The sequence below is a fragment of the Pituophis catenifer genome, unplaced genomic scaffold (genome assembly GCF_029215685.1).
Source record: "Pituophis catenifer annectens isolate HBS135680 unplaced genomic scaffold, rPitCat1.0.hap2 SCAF_1, whole genome shotgun sequence".
In the NCBI taxonomy this organism is placed as follows: Eukaryota; Metazoa; Chordata; class Lepidosauria; order Squamata; family Colubridae; genus Pituophis; species Pituophis catenifer.
This window is the reverse complement of record NW_027256881.1, coordinates 37,206,501-37,223,397: the sequence shown is the minus strand read 5'-3', so window position 1 is coordinate 37,223,397 and position 16,897 is coordinate 37,206,501. Positions and strand designations below refer to the sequence as shown.

Sequence of the window (16,897 nt, the reverse complement as noted above, 5' to 3'; positions counted from 1 at the left end):
GATTATTATGTCTCAGTAATACCTGAATTGTCAAGGAACACTGCCACAGACCACCTTAATGAAAGTCTTCACGATTTTAAATTAGGACTTCACTTTCTATTTATAGTAGTGGCCAAAATTGTGGAAACCTTTTGGAAAAAGTATTTTCTAAAACTAGGTAATAACATCACTTTTTTTTGGAGTAGTACCATAAAATTATATATCAATGGAAAGATAATTTAATCAAGAATGTAACGCAATAACTTTTATGAAGGATTTGCTATAAGAATAGCAGTTACAGTATAAAAAAGAAAAGTGAAACAGAAAAAAACAAGATATACAAAAATTAACACATCAGTTAATACTTAGTTGGGTAACCTTTATCATGAATTATGGCCTTACAACATCTTCCCATGGAGTGAACCAAGTCTTTTAGTTCTGCAGCTGTTATAATGTGAAACCAAGATTGAATGATTGCTTCTATTAACTGGGTTTTATTGCTGGGTTGCTTCTAAATAACAAGTTTCTTTAGTCGGGTCCATAGATTTTCAATTGGGTTAAGGTCTGGGCTATTCCCAGGCCATTCCAGCAGTGGAATATGTTTATCTTGAAACTGAAAAAAAATGTTAGCCATCAAACCTCAAAAATACACTTTTCCCAAAAGGTTTCCACAATTTTGGCTACAAAAGATGGTAAACTGCAGATAGAGATGATAATATTCAATTTGTTGAGTGAGCTTAAATTTTACTACTTTTCTACTATTAAAAGGGGACTTATCCAAATACTACTTTTTTAATGGCTTGGATGAAATTTGTGCTATAATTAGGATATTCAGAATTTGCTTAAATCAGTTAAAATAATTTTGCAAAATTAACTTGTAGCAAGATTTCATTTAAGATACAGAGAACTTGAAACATGTTGTGGTATTGTATTCATCTCCTGGGTACAGCAGGACATCTGGAAAAGTAGGCTATAAAGAAAAAAAAGACTTTAGGTAGAAGAACCATACTTGTACTCCAGGGGTGAAATGCTCCTGGTTTGGACCAGATCGCCCAATCCGGTAGCGATGGAGGCGGGTGGTTCACAGAACCGGTAGCAAAAATCCCTGCAAACCACCCTCCCCATGCCCAGCTGAGCCGCACAATCATCAGAGGCTATTTTTTTACTTTTAAAAGCATTTTTTCTACACCCTCTTCGGCCGAAAAAATGCTTTTAAAAGTAAAAAAAAAAAAAAAAGCCTCTGCCAATCAGGCAACTCAGCTGGGATCGTCAGAGGCTTTTAAAAGCATTTTTTCTACAACCTCTTCAGAAGAGGTTGTAGAAAAAATGCTTTTAAAAGCCTGTGACGATCTTCTGAAGAGGTTGTAGAAAAAATACTTTTAAAAGCCTCTGACGATCCCAGCTGAGTTGCCTGATCGTCAGAGGCATTTAAAAGAAAAAAAGCCTCGGCTGATCAGGCAACTCAGCTGGGATCATCAGCTTTTTGAAAGCATTTTTTTACAACCTCTTCGCCGAAGAGGTTGTAGAAAAAAATGGTTTTAAAAGTAAAAAAAAAAAATGGCCACGCCCACCCAGTCACACCCACCACCACCAAGCCACGCCCACAGAAATGGTAGTAACAAATTTTAGATTTCACCACTTGTACTCAATTGTATTTAAAAACAGCTTCAGAATACTTTGAACAGAGTTCAGAAGTTTTTCCAATCTTTATATTCTTTTCTGGAATGGAAACTCTTTCCCAAATGATTGGAATATTTGTGATCTTTTTCAAAAGTGGTTTTTTTACATTTTATATAACAAACATGAATTGTATGGAAAGATTGGCTTAAATGGACACATTTAATAGATAACTGCTTGATGGCTATCTAGTTTACTATCTGGTAGTCAACTTTGTTGGCATTAAGAGCTAGTCAAGATATAGAGAAATCACATGATTCTCGTTTGAAGATCATATCAGATTTCAACTGGAGGGATCGCTTTTTGAATGCAATTTAAAATTGGGGGGAGGAGCAGCATATAAAGATAATTCTATTGTATGACAATGTAAGATTTCTCTTCAACTCCAAACGGAACAATAATCTAATCATTTAATCTATAGCTCAACCCATTATACCCCAATGACAAAGGCTTCAATATATTGGGGTCCAAGACTATTATGTAGAGTCTTCTAACATCTAAGAAAATGTACCTGATTCATGGCATTTGGCCAGTTTTGTGTTTCAAGGCAGAAACCAGAATGCTTGAAGTACACATGGCCCTCTTTACCCTTTAGAGTCCCATCCAGGAAATTCCCTGTATAAAATTGAACACCAGGTTGAGTTGTATAAACTTCTATCATTCGGCCACTAGGAGGATGATAAGCTCTGAAAAGAGACAGTAGTAGATGGTTACTAAATGATCTTTTACATATACTCCTTGCAGAAACTCCATTTTTGTCTTTTGATGAAATGTTAAACTTTTTAAATTTAAATGTTAACTGCCTTAGTCTAACTTACTTCACAGGGTTTTTGGGGGGATAAAATGAGTTCACTCACCCACACATGCCATTTGAGCTTTAGAGAAAGATGTGGTAATTTACAGTAAATAAAAAGAAGTCACCCTTTAAAATATAATATGTGAACCTTATTTTCAGGTAAGTGGATATATGATTGCAATCTTGGATTTGCTGCCACAAACATATTACTATTTTACATAATTTTAAGAGATCATAAAGTATTTACGAATTAAATTATTTTCTTGAAAAATACAGCTGTATCTCTTCATTTTAAATAAATGATTTGATGCTACCGCTTTATATTGCACTGGTGATACCATACTTGGAATACTTTGTAAAGTTTTGGTCACCACATTACAAAAAAGATGCTGAGATCCTGGAAAGTGTGCAGAGAAGAGCAACAAAGACGATAAAGAGCCTTGAGGCTAAATAGTACAATGAACGGGTTGAGGGAGCTAGGCATGTCTAGTCTTATCAAAGAGAAGGATTAGCAGGGACATAATTTATCTACCAGTACTTCAGAAGCTGTCACAGAGAAAAGGGGATTGACTTACTCTCCAAAACACCAGAGAGCAGACAAGAAGTAATGAGTGGAAGCTTGTTAAAGAGAGATACTAGAAGTAAGAAATTTTCTGACAGTCCAAACAAATAATCAGTGGAATAGCTTGCTTCTTGGAGCTGTGGGTGCTCCAACATTGGAGGTTTTCAAAAACAGACTGGACAAACATTTGACTGATGAAAAAAGGCTCCTCCCTTCAGCAGGGAGTTGGACTAGAAGAACTCTGAAGACCCTTCCAGCCTAAGATTTTTATGTTCTATTTAAATAATACAGACAGGCCAAAGTTACCATTATAAAGTAGATATGAATCTCGTCATACACAACAGAATCAAATGAGTATTAATCTCTCAATATCAGTTGAGAGCCTTATTTACATAATCCTTAGTTTTATTTTGAAAATACGAGCAAAATCCTGAATCACTTTAAAAGTGCTTTAACACATTCGAAATCATTGTGATCAAAAGAACAGTAATAATAAAAATAAACACACTACCTGTTTCCCCCCTTCCAATCTTTGATTTAAAAAAATCCACATTCTAAAGGTAATTGAAGCAGATTCCTCAGTAGAACTGTGTTGTGTTTTGTATGTAAAGGGTGGGGGGAAGTGCCTCAAAGTATAAAAGCCTTGCATAGCACTTCTTGGCACTCTCCTTAAAACAGTGCCATCTTTTCCTGAGGTTCATGTGGTGGCTGCTGGTCAACAGCAGGAAAAGTGCATTTGGTTTAAGGAATTCAGGCTGGATCCACATGCAACCTACATGCACCAACATTTCCCCCTTGAAATAAGCAGTGCAGCTTTCTATGTAGCTATGCTCCAGTACATTTACAGCATTCTCTGTCCAACCAACAGAAGCAAATTATGTTGTAATATGACAGAACTATCGCTGTGATGATAATTTCAATGTGGACCAGAATAATGTCAGACTCAGCTTTTAATAAATTTAAGATCTGGTTCAGATGACTCATTTTATCACATAAAGTCATAGTGGTGATGATAGCAAATATAGGATTTATGATTTTGCTCAGCTGAAGTTTTTGATGTTGCTTGTTAACTATTATTTTCTGTGCTGCTATATTCTTATGAAGAATGAAAGGCAGATAAAAAGTAAGGTAAGTATAAAAATGTGGAAAAGGAAACTTAAGGTTATGATTTCCAATGGTAGTTTTACGTTTCCCTGTCATTACACTGGCCTTAACAATAAATTCGAAAGAAAGGCGTAGATCTCAATGAAGCTCAAAGAACATCTTTGATGAACCTCCATGACATTTAAAATATGAAAATACCTTTTATTACAAATTATGTTCCAAAATTGACTTCTATCAGATAAAAAAACATTCTTCTAACTTCTCTGATAACCAATCTCCTTGTCAGCTTTCTGACAGTAAAATTAATCCTCTTGACTATTTTGCTGTATTGTCTTCTTTTTTTCCTTTGGAGGTGGGGACCCTAATTTTAACGAATTTAAATTGGCATTTAGTGGTATATACTGTATTTTTAATGAAAAACAGTATATTAATAATTTGAATCAATCAAAAAAGAAAAGCATAAAGCAAAGTTAGAGTGAAATTTCCACAACTACCACATATAAATGAATGAAACCAAATGTTTACCTGGCACAGAAATGTGGTTCTTTTCTCTGGACCAAGCAAAAGTTGTGATCAAATCCATTCAGCTGAAACTTCTGCAAATGTCTCCCAAGTTCTTTAGGCTTTCGCAGGTCAAATGGAGTATCCTGCACTGGTGTGATCTTACCTGATTGGCGAGAGGAGAACAAGTCAAAAGAGGAGTGAGGATATGAAGGAACTGATGTAGCCTGAAATGTTCAGGTGTATAATTATAAAAACATGAAAGGACATGAAACATAAATACTGTATATAGTGGCTGTTGGCTTTTCACAGTTGCTATTGTTAAGACAATAATCCCTGTACTAAATACACTAATATGCACTGTGGTTTTAAAGCTTCCTAAAAATTATTTTCAGCAAGTACTTTCACATCACACAGTTTTTTATTCACTCCAGCTCTAAACCCTAAACCACTCCCAAAATAGTTTGAAATCAATCTTCAGTTCTCTTTATTTTTGCCAGCCTCAGAGAGTCAGTTTGGTCTAGTCTAAGGCAGCAGCCTAGAAACCAGGATTCTATTCTGAAAGTCAGTTGGGTGACTTTAGGCCAGGCACTCTTTCTCAGCCCACCTACCTCACAGGGTGTAGTGGAGAAAATAGGTTAAGAGAGTAGTTTCATGTATATTGAGTTATTTATAAAAGTAATAAAGGCAGCATATAAATAAATATTGCTGAGAGCAGGCAGGAGTTACCTTGAGCCAATTAGTTCTTCTAGCTGACTTATATAGTTAAAAAAAACCTTGGTGCAAAGTGTCCTACCTTCTTGATCCATCACAATTCTTAAAGTAATAGCCAGTCATCCCTACTCCAGACATAGAAAAAAATAATTTGCTGGCAGACAGAACTTTCTACATTATCAGGACCTGTGTGCATTTGTCATGTTAGTTATGAGAGAAGGTAACCATTCCTTCTGTTTCTCTGTCTCAAAAAACTCCACTGGTGGAAGTGCTGCTGGAAAATTAGCATGGTAATGGCTACTAGAAGCTTTGCGCAGTAGCTCTAACCAAGTTAGGTTACTGTGGGTGAGGAGGACAAAAAGAGAAAAAAAAATAACTGCCTGAATCCAGAGACTAGACAGTTCAGTGAGGAAAAAAATGTACTACACAGTTCTTACATAAGCAGTAAAAATCAAGAAGGGCAAATTGTTTTAAAACATGTATTGGGAAACATGTTGATGAAGATTCTCAGTCATCCAGGTAGAATTGTCTGGAAGTTGAATCATGGCAACTGGACTTATTTTCTTGTTGATTTGAAATGCTTCACTACTTATCCAAGTAGTTTCTTCAGTTTGAGCAAGTTGGTTAGGGGGAATCTGAACAAACCTATAAGAACTTATTCCCCCAAAACAAATACCTCAGACTGAAGAAGATACTTTGATAAGCAGCAAAACTTAAAAATAATAATAATAAGTCTAGTCGCCATAATTCAACTTCCAGTTTCCATGTATTTGGAAACTAACCGGAATCTGAGTGAGATCAAGCTGCCAATAAAATCGCCTCCTTTCCTTAAACATACTTCAGGTGGATCAGATGTTGAGTTAGGCCTTGCTTCACTTAAGACATGGGAAGCAAGATAAAGCAAGAGCAAAGCCCATATGGAAATAAACTATACATATACATTCACATTGTAAAAGTGAGCTTGTTCATTTTACAAAAATCTTGGTTCAACCCTTAAAACAAGATTGTGTCAGAGGAATGGGAAGTCCTGATCCATATGCAGCACAGCTACCTCTTTTGAAATCTGAAAAGAGTCGGTACTGTAAATTCACCTAAACCTGGGTCCTTAGAACAATATACTCCAAAGGCATGAGTGGAGTACAAATAAAAAATCAGGAATGCCATTATTTCCAATTAAAAGATTTTAAATAGGTCTGAGATCCTAGAGACCCATTGCAAATCCTGTTCACTGGCATAGATATACCATAATCTGTACAGGCATAATACAAGTTTCTACGTTCAGTATGATTCTAAGAGCAATTGTCAACTATATTGTCCATTGTGGCCTTCTTTCAAAGCACCATTGCACCTATTGTCATGTTTCCTTTTATAATGAACTGAACTTCTAACATAGCATTCTCAATCTGATACCCCTAAGTCAGTGGTGAGATTCAGCCAGTTTGCACCACTTCCGGAGAACCGGTTGTTAACTTTCTGAGCAATTTGGCAAACTAGTTGTTGGAAGAAATCATTAGGGCAGAGAACCAGTTGTTAAGATTACTTGAATCCCACCACTGCCCTATGTTAGATTATCCTCCCCATTTGGCTTCAAAGGAGTTAGTTTCCCTAACGTACACTATGTGGGGAAACAGAGACAACCAGCACAGTCATTCTGAGTATTAAGGTATAGAAATGGCAAGTTGAGAATCTGTAAGACAACAGTTTATGGTATTTGTTTTGAAAAGCAAAACTACTGAATATCTATCCATCTGGGAACCAAAGGCTGCATTCTTAGTTCTGCAGATCCACAGCAAAGAATGTGTGTGTGAGAGAGAGTTAATAAACAAACAAACAAACAAACAAACAAACCTTACATCTGGATATAAATTACAAAGTATGGGCTCCGGCTATGTGTTCTAATTTCTGCAATGTTGCGATAAATTTGATAGTCATTACCTCAATAATTCCCCTATAATTCCAGTTTGGTGCAATATATAACCTGTTAATTGGTTATATTGGTTAATTGGTTAATTTGGAAACAGGATCTTAAAATTTAAAAGAAGCCCAATATTTTTCTCCCTAGAATACAGCTTCACCTTCAAAGACACTCAGATTAACCAACCTGTTGGAATCAGAGTTTCATCCACTGGCAAGTAACAATCTGCCTCTATGGTAAATTCATGGTCATAGATATTAGATGAGCCCTGAGTCATGAAAAAAAAATACTATAATACTAGATACAGAAAGATAATAATATATTGGTTTTGTTCTGACATGGATCTCATTTTTTAATATATTTTTTACTATGAAGTTTGTTACAATGGTAAAATCTATATAATCTAAACTTTAAAAAATAGAAAAAAGGGAAAAAAGAATAAAATAAAGAAAAATAAACATGTTACTTCCAACCTTCATCACAGAAGTGGACAGATTTAGTAACTCTTCATCCCCTACAACAGTGCTTCCCAAACTTTTTCTTTCTAAAATCCACTTATAAGAAAGCGCTATCAAACTTGGGGGACCAGCCATAAGTCCCTTCCATCAGCACCAGAATAACTTCAAATGGTTGCTGAATGGCCACAATTGGGGACCATTTGTATTATAAAGAATATAATTGATATTTATGTCATTACAACAAATTACCTTTGGCAATTTCATCTTTTTTCATCTGAATGGGAATTCGTCGGGAGAGTTTTGAATATATTTTTGTACACATTGCAATCTTTAACACAATTTACATGTATAGTTTTCAAATTTGCTTCACAGCCAAATTCAAAATGTTCCAAAATGTAACACTGAAAATGTAAAAGTTGGATTTTGTCCAACTTGGGATGTTTTCCTCCAAAAAAATAGATTCCCCAAAGGATCTATTCTTATGCTTTAAGATCAATAAATGCTACAACCCCCTTAGTTACTGTAGTACAGGGGTGTCAAACACACAGCCCCAGGCCAGGTACAGCCCACTCAGGCCACGCCTACCCTGGCTCTGCAAGGGCAAAAATAATTCCGATACGTCACAATATGGTCCACAATGCAATCGGGTTTTACTGACACCCCTGTTGTAGTAGATTTCAGCAGAAACATGAAAAATAACTATATAGAAAAGGGCTTCAGCAGTTAAAAGAAATGTAGGATCTATCTCTTGCCAACATCAATAATGGTTATGAAACTCACTTACCTGACCCCCAAGATTGAAGTAAGAGTGGTTTGTTAGATTGACTGGTGTAGTCTTACTAGTTTGAGCTCTGTAATTAATTGTTAACTCCCCATCTTTGAGTGTATATGATATCCATACTTTCAGCTCACCAGGATATCCCTCTTCACCATCTGGACTTATTCTGAAAAAGCGGACACCATCTGGCAGGATTTCAGGCAACCAGATAGCCTAAAATACAATTTGATGAGTTTAAATAAATCTATTTCGACTGGACCAGTTTTCAAATACTGCCCAATGTGTTCAGACTTCTAGAATTTCCAATCAGCAAGAAATTATAGTCCTAACATAACTGAAGGCATCACACTGGGAAAAGCTGTGGTATCTGTACAGACATTTGTGTGAAGATCTTGAAAGAGATTACTTATTCTAAATATAGGTCCTGAGGTTTATACTCAATTGTTTTTTACTCTCAGACAATGAAATAGTATCTAATAAATGAAGTCTTCTCCCATCAGAGCAAAGATTCTGAGCCAATGGACAAATCCAGTTGGTGAAGAAGGCAATTTTCTAAACATAAACTTTTAAACCAAGGTAGAACATAAAGAAGTCTACAAACATATTGAGAAATGCATATCCTTTAAATGCACTAAATTATAAAAGATAAAGATAGTTTAATGTATTTTAATTAATATGTGTTTTAATATAATACAATAGTGGCCTCAATTCTTTAAATATTACAAACATTTGATTCAACTAGGAATTAACAGGAGAACTAAAGGTAAATGATTTTCAAAATGTTAGCAATGTTTGTTTTTAGTAAGAAACAAAACAGTATCAGTTATTTTACTAGATATAAAGCATACTGTGATTAGAATATATAGAAAAAAATACATGAACTAGAGCAGTTGGTCATACAACTAATGGGAGAGGGAGGCAATAACAGACCTATTCTTAAGTAGTGCTCAAGATTTAGAACCTAGAACATAGGGTTATGAGAGAAATATATGTACTCAAAACATATTGGAAAATGACCATAATAGAATAAAATTCACCTTCAGAGAAGCAATAATCTAAAAACACAATCATATTTGACTTCAAAATTTAGAAGGCTGATAAATAGGAAACCCAAAGAGAAAGCCCAGTGTATTCATAAATTTAGGAAAATGTCCCCAAAATGAGCCTGCATGATTGAGTAGCACTATAAAGTTATGAGGCCTAAGAAAAAAAATGATTTAAGAATAGTTTTTTCTTGGGCTTCATAGCTTTCTTTACTTTTCTTCATTAGAACTGGTCTTTCACTTTAAGAAATGAAAGATCTGTCCTAATGAAAAAAATGAGTATAAACTCTGGTAAAAGAAATACAAATGAAGTTGAGCTGTTCTCAGGAAGGATACTAGATGAACTGAACGATATAGTGGTGACAAGAGAAGAAGATCTTACTAACAAATTGAACATCAACAACTCACCAGGCCATGTTATCATCCATCCAAGGGTTATTAAGTCGCTTAAAACTGAGACTGTGGATCTGCTAAGTAATATAGGCAACCTGTTCTATATTTTTGGATGAGTGATCAAGGTAATTACAGGCATGTCAGTTTAAGATCTATTCTGGGGGAAGTAGTGGACACTGCTAGATAAAATTATCAAGCATTTGAAGATACAGACCTTGCTCAAGGATACACAACATGGCTTCACTGAGGTAAGTCCCTGTCTAATTAATCTATTAGAAGGTTTTTTTGAGGATGTTAATAAACATATGCAAGGACAAGTCAGTTGACATCATCTCCTAAGGATTTTCAAAAAAGAAAATCTCCTTAGATTTTCAACTACCCAATCACTTATGGTGATATGGGTGAGGTGTAAATGTGATAAAACAATGAAATAAATAAATAGGCCCTTCATAAAGTCTGTTATCAAAGACTTCTCAATGAACGTAAGAACTATGGAACAAAAAGAAAGAGATAAGCAACTGGCCAAAGAATACAAGAGTAGAATAGGAGTAAATGGGGGGATACTGGGATTCCACCCCCACAAATTTCACCCCACAAATAGCTACTGCTCTTGGCAAGATTCTAAGAACTTGCTCCCTTGCTATTCAAACATAAAGGGAGAGAAGTTGCTTTCTCTTAGATCTTTAACCCCTGGCCGTCATAGACTTCCTTCCTAGACATGGAAGGGTTTAGAATACATGTCAATTTTGTATGTATTTTGATCTAAAAGATTTGTAGGAACTTGCATTGCTAGAGTTGCCTGTATACAGTATGCCTGTATGCCTGTATGGTATCTGGCACCATTACCTAACAAAGTAAGATCCAGCTTGATTATTCCACACACAATGAAGAGAAAAAAACCAGAATAATATCATCTGTCTAATTTATCATTAACTGTTCACTAGCAGATCTACCTTGTCAAACCCTTTGACTCCTCCATGCAAACTGTTGGAGCCGTCATTGATGGCCAGTTGGTATTCATGTCCTTCCACTGTAACTTTCCCTTTGGCAATTCTGTTAGCAACCCGCCCAATGGTAGCTCCAAAATAAGGGTGCTTGCTGAGGTAGCCTAAGAAAGAGAATAAAAAAGACCAACAGGATAATATACATTTTAGAATTTAGTGTAAGGTTAATCAGATTTAAAAGACTGCTGAGAGCATTCTTTCTTTTGTGTGTGACCCAATAAATCCTAATTGAGCAATATCTTATGAAAGAAGGGACTCATTTATTAAGATTTCTCTGTTTATTTCAATGCAGGTGCCAGTGCTCTGTGCACAGCCTGCTACACTGAAGTTAATATCTATTGGATTATATACTAGCAGTGTTTATCAACCTTGGCAGTTTTAAGCCATGTGGACTTCAACTCCCAGAATTCTTTAGACGGTATTCTCTCTAGGGAATTCTGGGAGTTGAACTCCATACAGTTTAAGGCTGTCAAGATTGAGACACCTGCTGTCTGGTAATGTAATGTACTTTAATGTTGAGCTCAGATCCACATACTTGGGCCATTCACTCTTTTCCAGCTTAATTTAGCACCCCTCTGTAAAAAAAGGGGGGGGGGTAAACATAGAAGAGTGTGTTTTTGACAAATGGCAGTCCTATACTGTATATGAACGTATGAAATGACAAGAAAAAAATATAAATTCTTCAAAAAGCACATTTTCATTTACACAAGATTGCTTTGAAGGGTTTTTTTTAGTTGATTCTCTTCCTTTCTCCAAGACTGATTCCAGTGGTGTTCAGAGAAGGGGAGAGATCGCTCCATAGGCCCCTTCTTTGTGGGATACTACAGGGTTGTATTCTGTCTCCTCACCTTTTCAACAGATACCTGAAACTGGTAGATGAAGACATTTGCTGGTTTGGGGTTTGTTATCATCTGTCTGTTGATGATGCCCAATTATATATTACAACCCCAGGTGGCCAAGTAAACTCTTCAGGTTTTGTCCTAATGCCTGAGGACTGTGTGTGTTTGGAATTTAGCAGTGTGGGAGTTAAGGGCATGCCTTGGTATGCCCATGTAACATCTCTGCTTTATGAACTGCACTGCTTGCCAGTTTTTTTCCAGGTGTGGTGCAAGGTGATAGCATGAGGCCCAGTTACTTGAGGGACTACCCCATCTCCCATAGTGTTTGCACAGCCATTTTACTCTAGCAGGGTTGGCACACTCTGGGTTCTACTGATTAAAAAAATGCCATCTATCATCTTCTCTGTAATATTGTTGCCTGGCCTCAACCCAAAATTGCTAAGAGTTAGGGGAGATCATGATGATGATGATGATGATGATGATGATGATGATGATGACAACAACTTTTTACCAGTCCCAAACTGTGAATCAAATTGGAGATTAACAACAACAATAATAATGCCATCTTTTTGTGATAAGCTGTTTTGTGAAACCATATCAAAACAGAACTAAAAATGATAAAAATAAACCCTCTCTACAAGGTTAACATTATCTTTAAGCATTTGAAATCTTCTCTTTCAAAATGTCCTTTTATGTATTAATTATAAATAATGTTAGGATAATTTTAAGAATAGTAATGAGCACTTTTTCTACATTAAACTCACTTCGGAATGTAATAAACAGTGGAATTTCTTCTTTTTACATATTAAGGAACAAAAATATATTTATTTATTCATTAATTAATTAATTTATTTATTTATTCATTCAATTTGTATGTCGCCCCTCTCCAAAGACTCAGGGCGGCTCACAATGCATTTAAAATCATTATAAAAAACATTTAAAAATTAAAAACATTAAAAACATTAAAACTCATTCACACCATTCATGGCCGGATCTCGCCGGATCACAAGAGCAAGATCAACGGCCCCAGGCCAGCCGGAAAAGCCAAGTCTTCACCACTTTTCGGAAGGCCAATAGGGTGAGGATGGTCTGGACCTCAGGAGGTAACTGGTTCCAGAGAGCTGGAGCAGCCACAGAGAAGGCCCTCCCCCGCGGGCCCACCAGCCAGCATTGTTTAGCTGACAGGACCCGGAGGAGACCAACTCTGTGGGATCTTACCGGTCGTTGGGAGTTATGAGGTAGAAAGCGGTCTCGAAAATACCCTGGCCCTGAGCCATGTAGGGCTTTAAAGGTAATAACCAACACCTTGAATTGTGACCGGAGACCAATAGGGAGCCAGTGCAGCTCACGGAGAATTGGTGTAATGTGGGTGTACCTAGGTGCACCCATGACAGCTCGCGTGGCTGCGTTCTGGACTAACTGTAGTCTCTGAACACATTTCAAGCGTAGAGCGCGTTGCAATAATCTAACCATGAGGTGACAAGGCCATGAGTGACCATGAGGAGAGCCTCCCGATCCAAGTAGGGTCGCAATTGGTGCACCAGGCAAACCTGTGCAAACGTCCCCGTAGCCACAGCTGACAGATGTTGCTCTAATCTTATCTGTGAGTCTAGGACACCCAAATTTGACATCAAATTTGACAAATCTTTCACAATAATTTGTTAATCATTGTGAAAGAATGAAACTGTCTCTCTTGCAATGGAAAACCACAGTTGCTATCAATCATTGCAAAAGAAAGATTATCAAAATACAATTCTGTTTCTAGTAGTGTAGTTATGTTAATCTGGTTCAAGAAAAAGAATCTAACTTTTAAAGCAAGTTAGAGGCTAACTACATGATTCTGGGATATTCTTTTATGAACTACTTCCATCAGATACGATTAGTGAAGCTTATTATCATAAATGTTTCATTCCTTATGGTCCACAAAAAAAATTACCTTGTTATTTAGCTTCTTATGGACTTAGTCACTAAAGCCCCCAACAGCAGTTAGCCAATATATGTTTCAGCTTTTACTAGGCTCTGAAATAGTCCCATCTCCAACACGTAATATGGGAGCTGCTGATTGATAACCGTATACTTCCAGGCTGGGCAGAATTACCACAGCTGTCCAAGGGTATTGGGCTATAATTTCCATGATACCCAAACAGTGTGAATGCAATTGACTGAGGTGGATGGGGTCAATGGGGATTGTAGTCAATGTAATTGGAAATAATTGGTTTGGAGATGACTGTCATATTTCTGCAGCCTTTGAATTGATTTCCTTCTCTAATTTTCAAGCTTAGAAGGATAGTTAGAATACAAAGGGAAACAGCATTCTATCTGCTAAAGATATCAGCCTTTTTACCTTCCTGTGAAAAGGAAACACTCTTGTAAAAATTACTATAGTTTAGTTAATTAAAAGAGCTGGAATGTACCAATTTATGAACTGAACTCATCCATAGGGAAGTTGTTGACTCAGAAAAACTCAGCTCTTATGCCGATTGTTCTCCCCATATACTTGTCTTTGTAGTAAATAAACGTGATCATATATGTTGCGGCCTTACCACCTGTTGTAGATGGGACTTCAACCAAACTTCAAGGTTTACCTGTCACAACTATTTGAAATTGGGGCAGTTGCCACTGTAAATTTGCAGGAACCAAAATGTAAAACTAGTGGCTGGCTTTGATTTCACAATTTCCTCAAATCACGTATTGAATTGAATATTTTATTTGGCCAAGTGTGATTAGATACTCTAGGAATTTATCTCAGGTGCAGAAGCTCTCAGTGTACATGCAAAGCAATAGAATAATGACCATCATAATCACAATAATAATAAGAGGGAGGAATAAGGAGGATAATAAAATGGATAAATAATAATTCTACAGCCATACTACTTGGGTAAATACACATAGACATTAGACACCACTGTGAGAATTAGGTATTCAGCAGAAAGATAGTCTGAGGGAAAAACCTGTCCCTGTGTCTAAATGTCTATGAAGATTCTCAGTCATCCAGGTCATGGTGGTCCCAAAGGTGCTTTTTCAAAAGGAACTGAAGAAGCTTCTTGGATGAGAAACAGTGGTGGGTAGCCTCCGGTTCGCCCCGGTTCTATAGAACCAGTAGTAAAACTGGCGGGAGGCTCTGCCCACTGACCCTGACATCATCAAAACGCTTCTGCACATGCGCAGAAGCTTCTGAGTTTGTGCAGAAGAGCACATGTGTGCACGTGCGCAGCCCCATTGCAAACTGGTAGTAAAGGTAAGTAGAACCCACCCCTGATGAGAAGCAATATGTCTTCAAGTAAAAGCAAAGAAAGTCCAGTTCTCTTTTCAAAAAGCACCTTTGAGATATCACTGTGTCTACTTGTTTTGCCCTGCAATACTCTGTAGCACCATCCCAAAAGAAGGAGTTGAATCAGTTTATGTCCAAGATATGAGGAGTCTGAAGGTATTTTCTCAGCTCTCCTTCTGACCTGTGCAATATACAGGTGTTCTATGGTTGGAATTATTCTTCTGCAGTCTTAATTATCTGTTGGAGTCTGTGCCATATGGCAACTACTCTGAAGCCTACAAAAATTGTTAAAGAGTGACACATATCAGAGAGACCTCAAGCAGTGGCGCACTTCTTCTATTCTTAATCTACTATTAATACTTAAGCTGGTTTTCTGAATGTGGCTTAATAGAGAAGCTTAATAGAGAAGAGAGAGCTGTGTAAGGGAAAGCATTCTATTTCTCAATTATGTTACTAAATGCTTATGAAACTAAGCACAAAGAAACCACAGCAATATGTTCCTTAATTCTGTGAAGTCAAACATTTCAAAACAAGAATTGCAGTGCTTGAATTACTCATCTGTGAGGTAAAAACAGTTTGGGGGCTGGGTTCCTTCCATAAATGAAAACAAACTCAATTAGGCAGCTACTTGTGAAAAACCTTCAATGATTTAAATGCAATGGGAATGAAATGTACCTGAAAAGACCAAGATTCCCTGTCTTGTTTCATTCCTCTTTCAACTTTGATTCATATCTAGTATTCAGGCACACTTAACTCCATTTTATGAATTCCCTTCCTAGGCATAACAATATATTTGATTGCATCTACTGCAATATCTATCTAGTAACCCAAGGCTGCATATTCTACCTATGCCTCTACAGATAAATGGGACTTTCTCTTGGAGATCAGGTGTCAGGTCACCGGTTCTACAGAAACTAAAATTTGTGTGCTAGGCCTCCTCTTGGTTTAGGGAGAACCTCAAAAAAGCACATGAAGGATGTAACTGAAAGCAGATTAGAATTCCCCTTTTGTAATAATCTTACAAAGTTCAACCAAACCCACCTTCCAAATGATCAAAGCCTAGAACAATGTCTGAAAACTTTCCGTCTCTGTCTTTAGTCGTCAAGGAAGTGATTATGCAGCCTAAGGATATGATTTCCACTTTGACTGTGTCGGATGCGAGGAGGAATTTTTCCACGGTTCCTCCGCCAAGAGGCAATTCACCAAAGGCTTCTTTCTTCACCTCAAGCATCGTTTCTTCCTCTTTGCGCTAGACGTCGGTCAGCAGCCAGAACCGGGAAGGGGAAATGAGGCGGACGTGGGGCAAACGGATTCCGTCCGCAATCAATTGTCCAACAGCTGATGTGGAGAGGCAAGAAAACTCGCTTTGTTAGACTTGCAGCCGACCGTGATGCACGCAGAAGCAAGTTTCTGAAGGCTGCGAAACTATGTTCCAAGGAGAATTCCACGCTCGGTTACTTAGCGCAAATTCACTTAATTCCCCGAGACTTCCTCCAGAGTAAACAGGAAGAGAACAATCCGAACACTCCGTTTCCTCGGTCCCTTTTGTTTCCAGCAAAACGTTCACCCCCCCCCCCCTCTCCTACACGTCTGCGATGCAAAACATAGAACTCGAAAACTACCACCTACGCATTCGCAGAGGTGAGCATTCAACGACAAGGTGGAGAGGAAAAACCGAGAGAATGTCGCGATAAAAACTGAAGCATTGCAAGATGGAACTCGTAGTTCTTTCGGATTGCTACGTTGAAGCCCGGTCTATTCGGATTAAAAAAAGTGGTACTTTGAAAGTAGAGCAAAATAGTTTTTCGCCTTTAGAAGGAAAAAGAAGGGCATCGATCATGTAGCGCAGTTATCGAGCGCGAA

At 37.3% G+C, this 16,897-nt stretch overlaps 1 protein-coding gene across 1 annotated transcript; it reads right to left on the bottom strand.

Moving 5' to 3' along the window:
* Positions 1–314: 314 nt before the first annotated feature.
* GALM (galactose mutarotase) lies at positions 315–16,682 on the bottom strand. The gene is made up of 7 exons (XM_070947909.1): positions 16,076–16,682; positions 10,874–11,028; positions 8,491–8,697; positions 7,435–7,516; positions 4,644–4,785; positions 2,168–2,342; positions 315–949 (listed from the first exon to the last, which is right to left on the bottom strand). Exons 1-7 carry the CDS (start codon positions 16,263–16,265, stop codon positions 872–874), a joined length of 1,029 nt encoding a protein of 342 aa, XP_070804010.1. The 5' UTR covers positions 16,266–16,682; the 3' UTR covers positions 315–871.
* Positions 16,683–16,897: the final 215 nt, after the last annotated feature.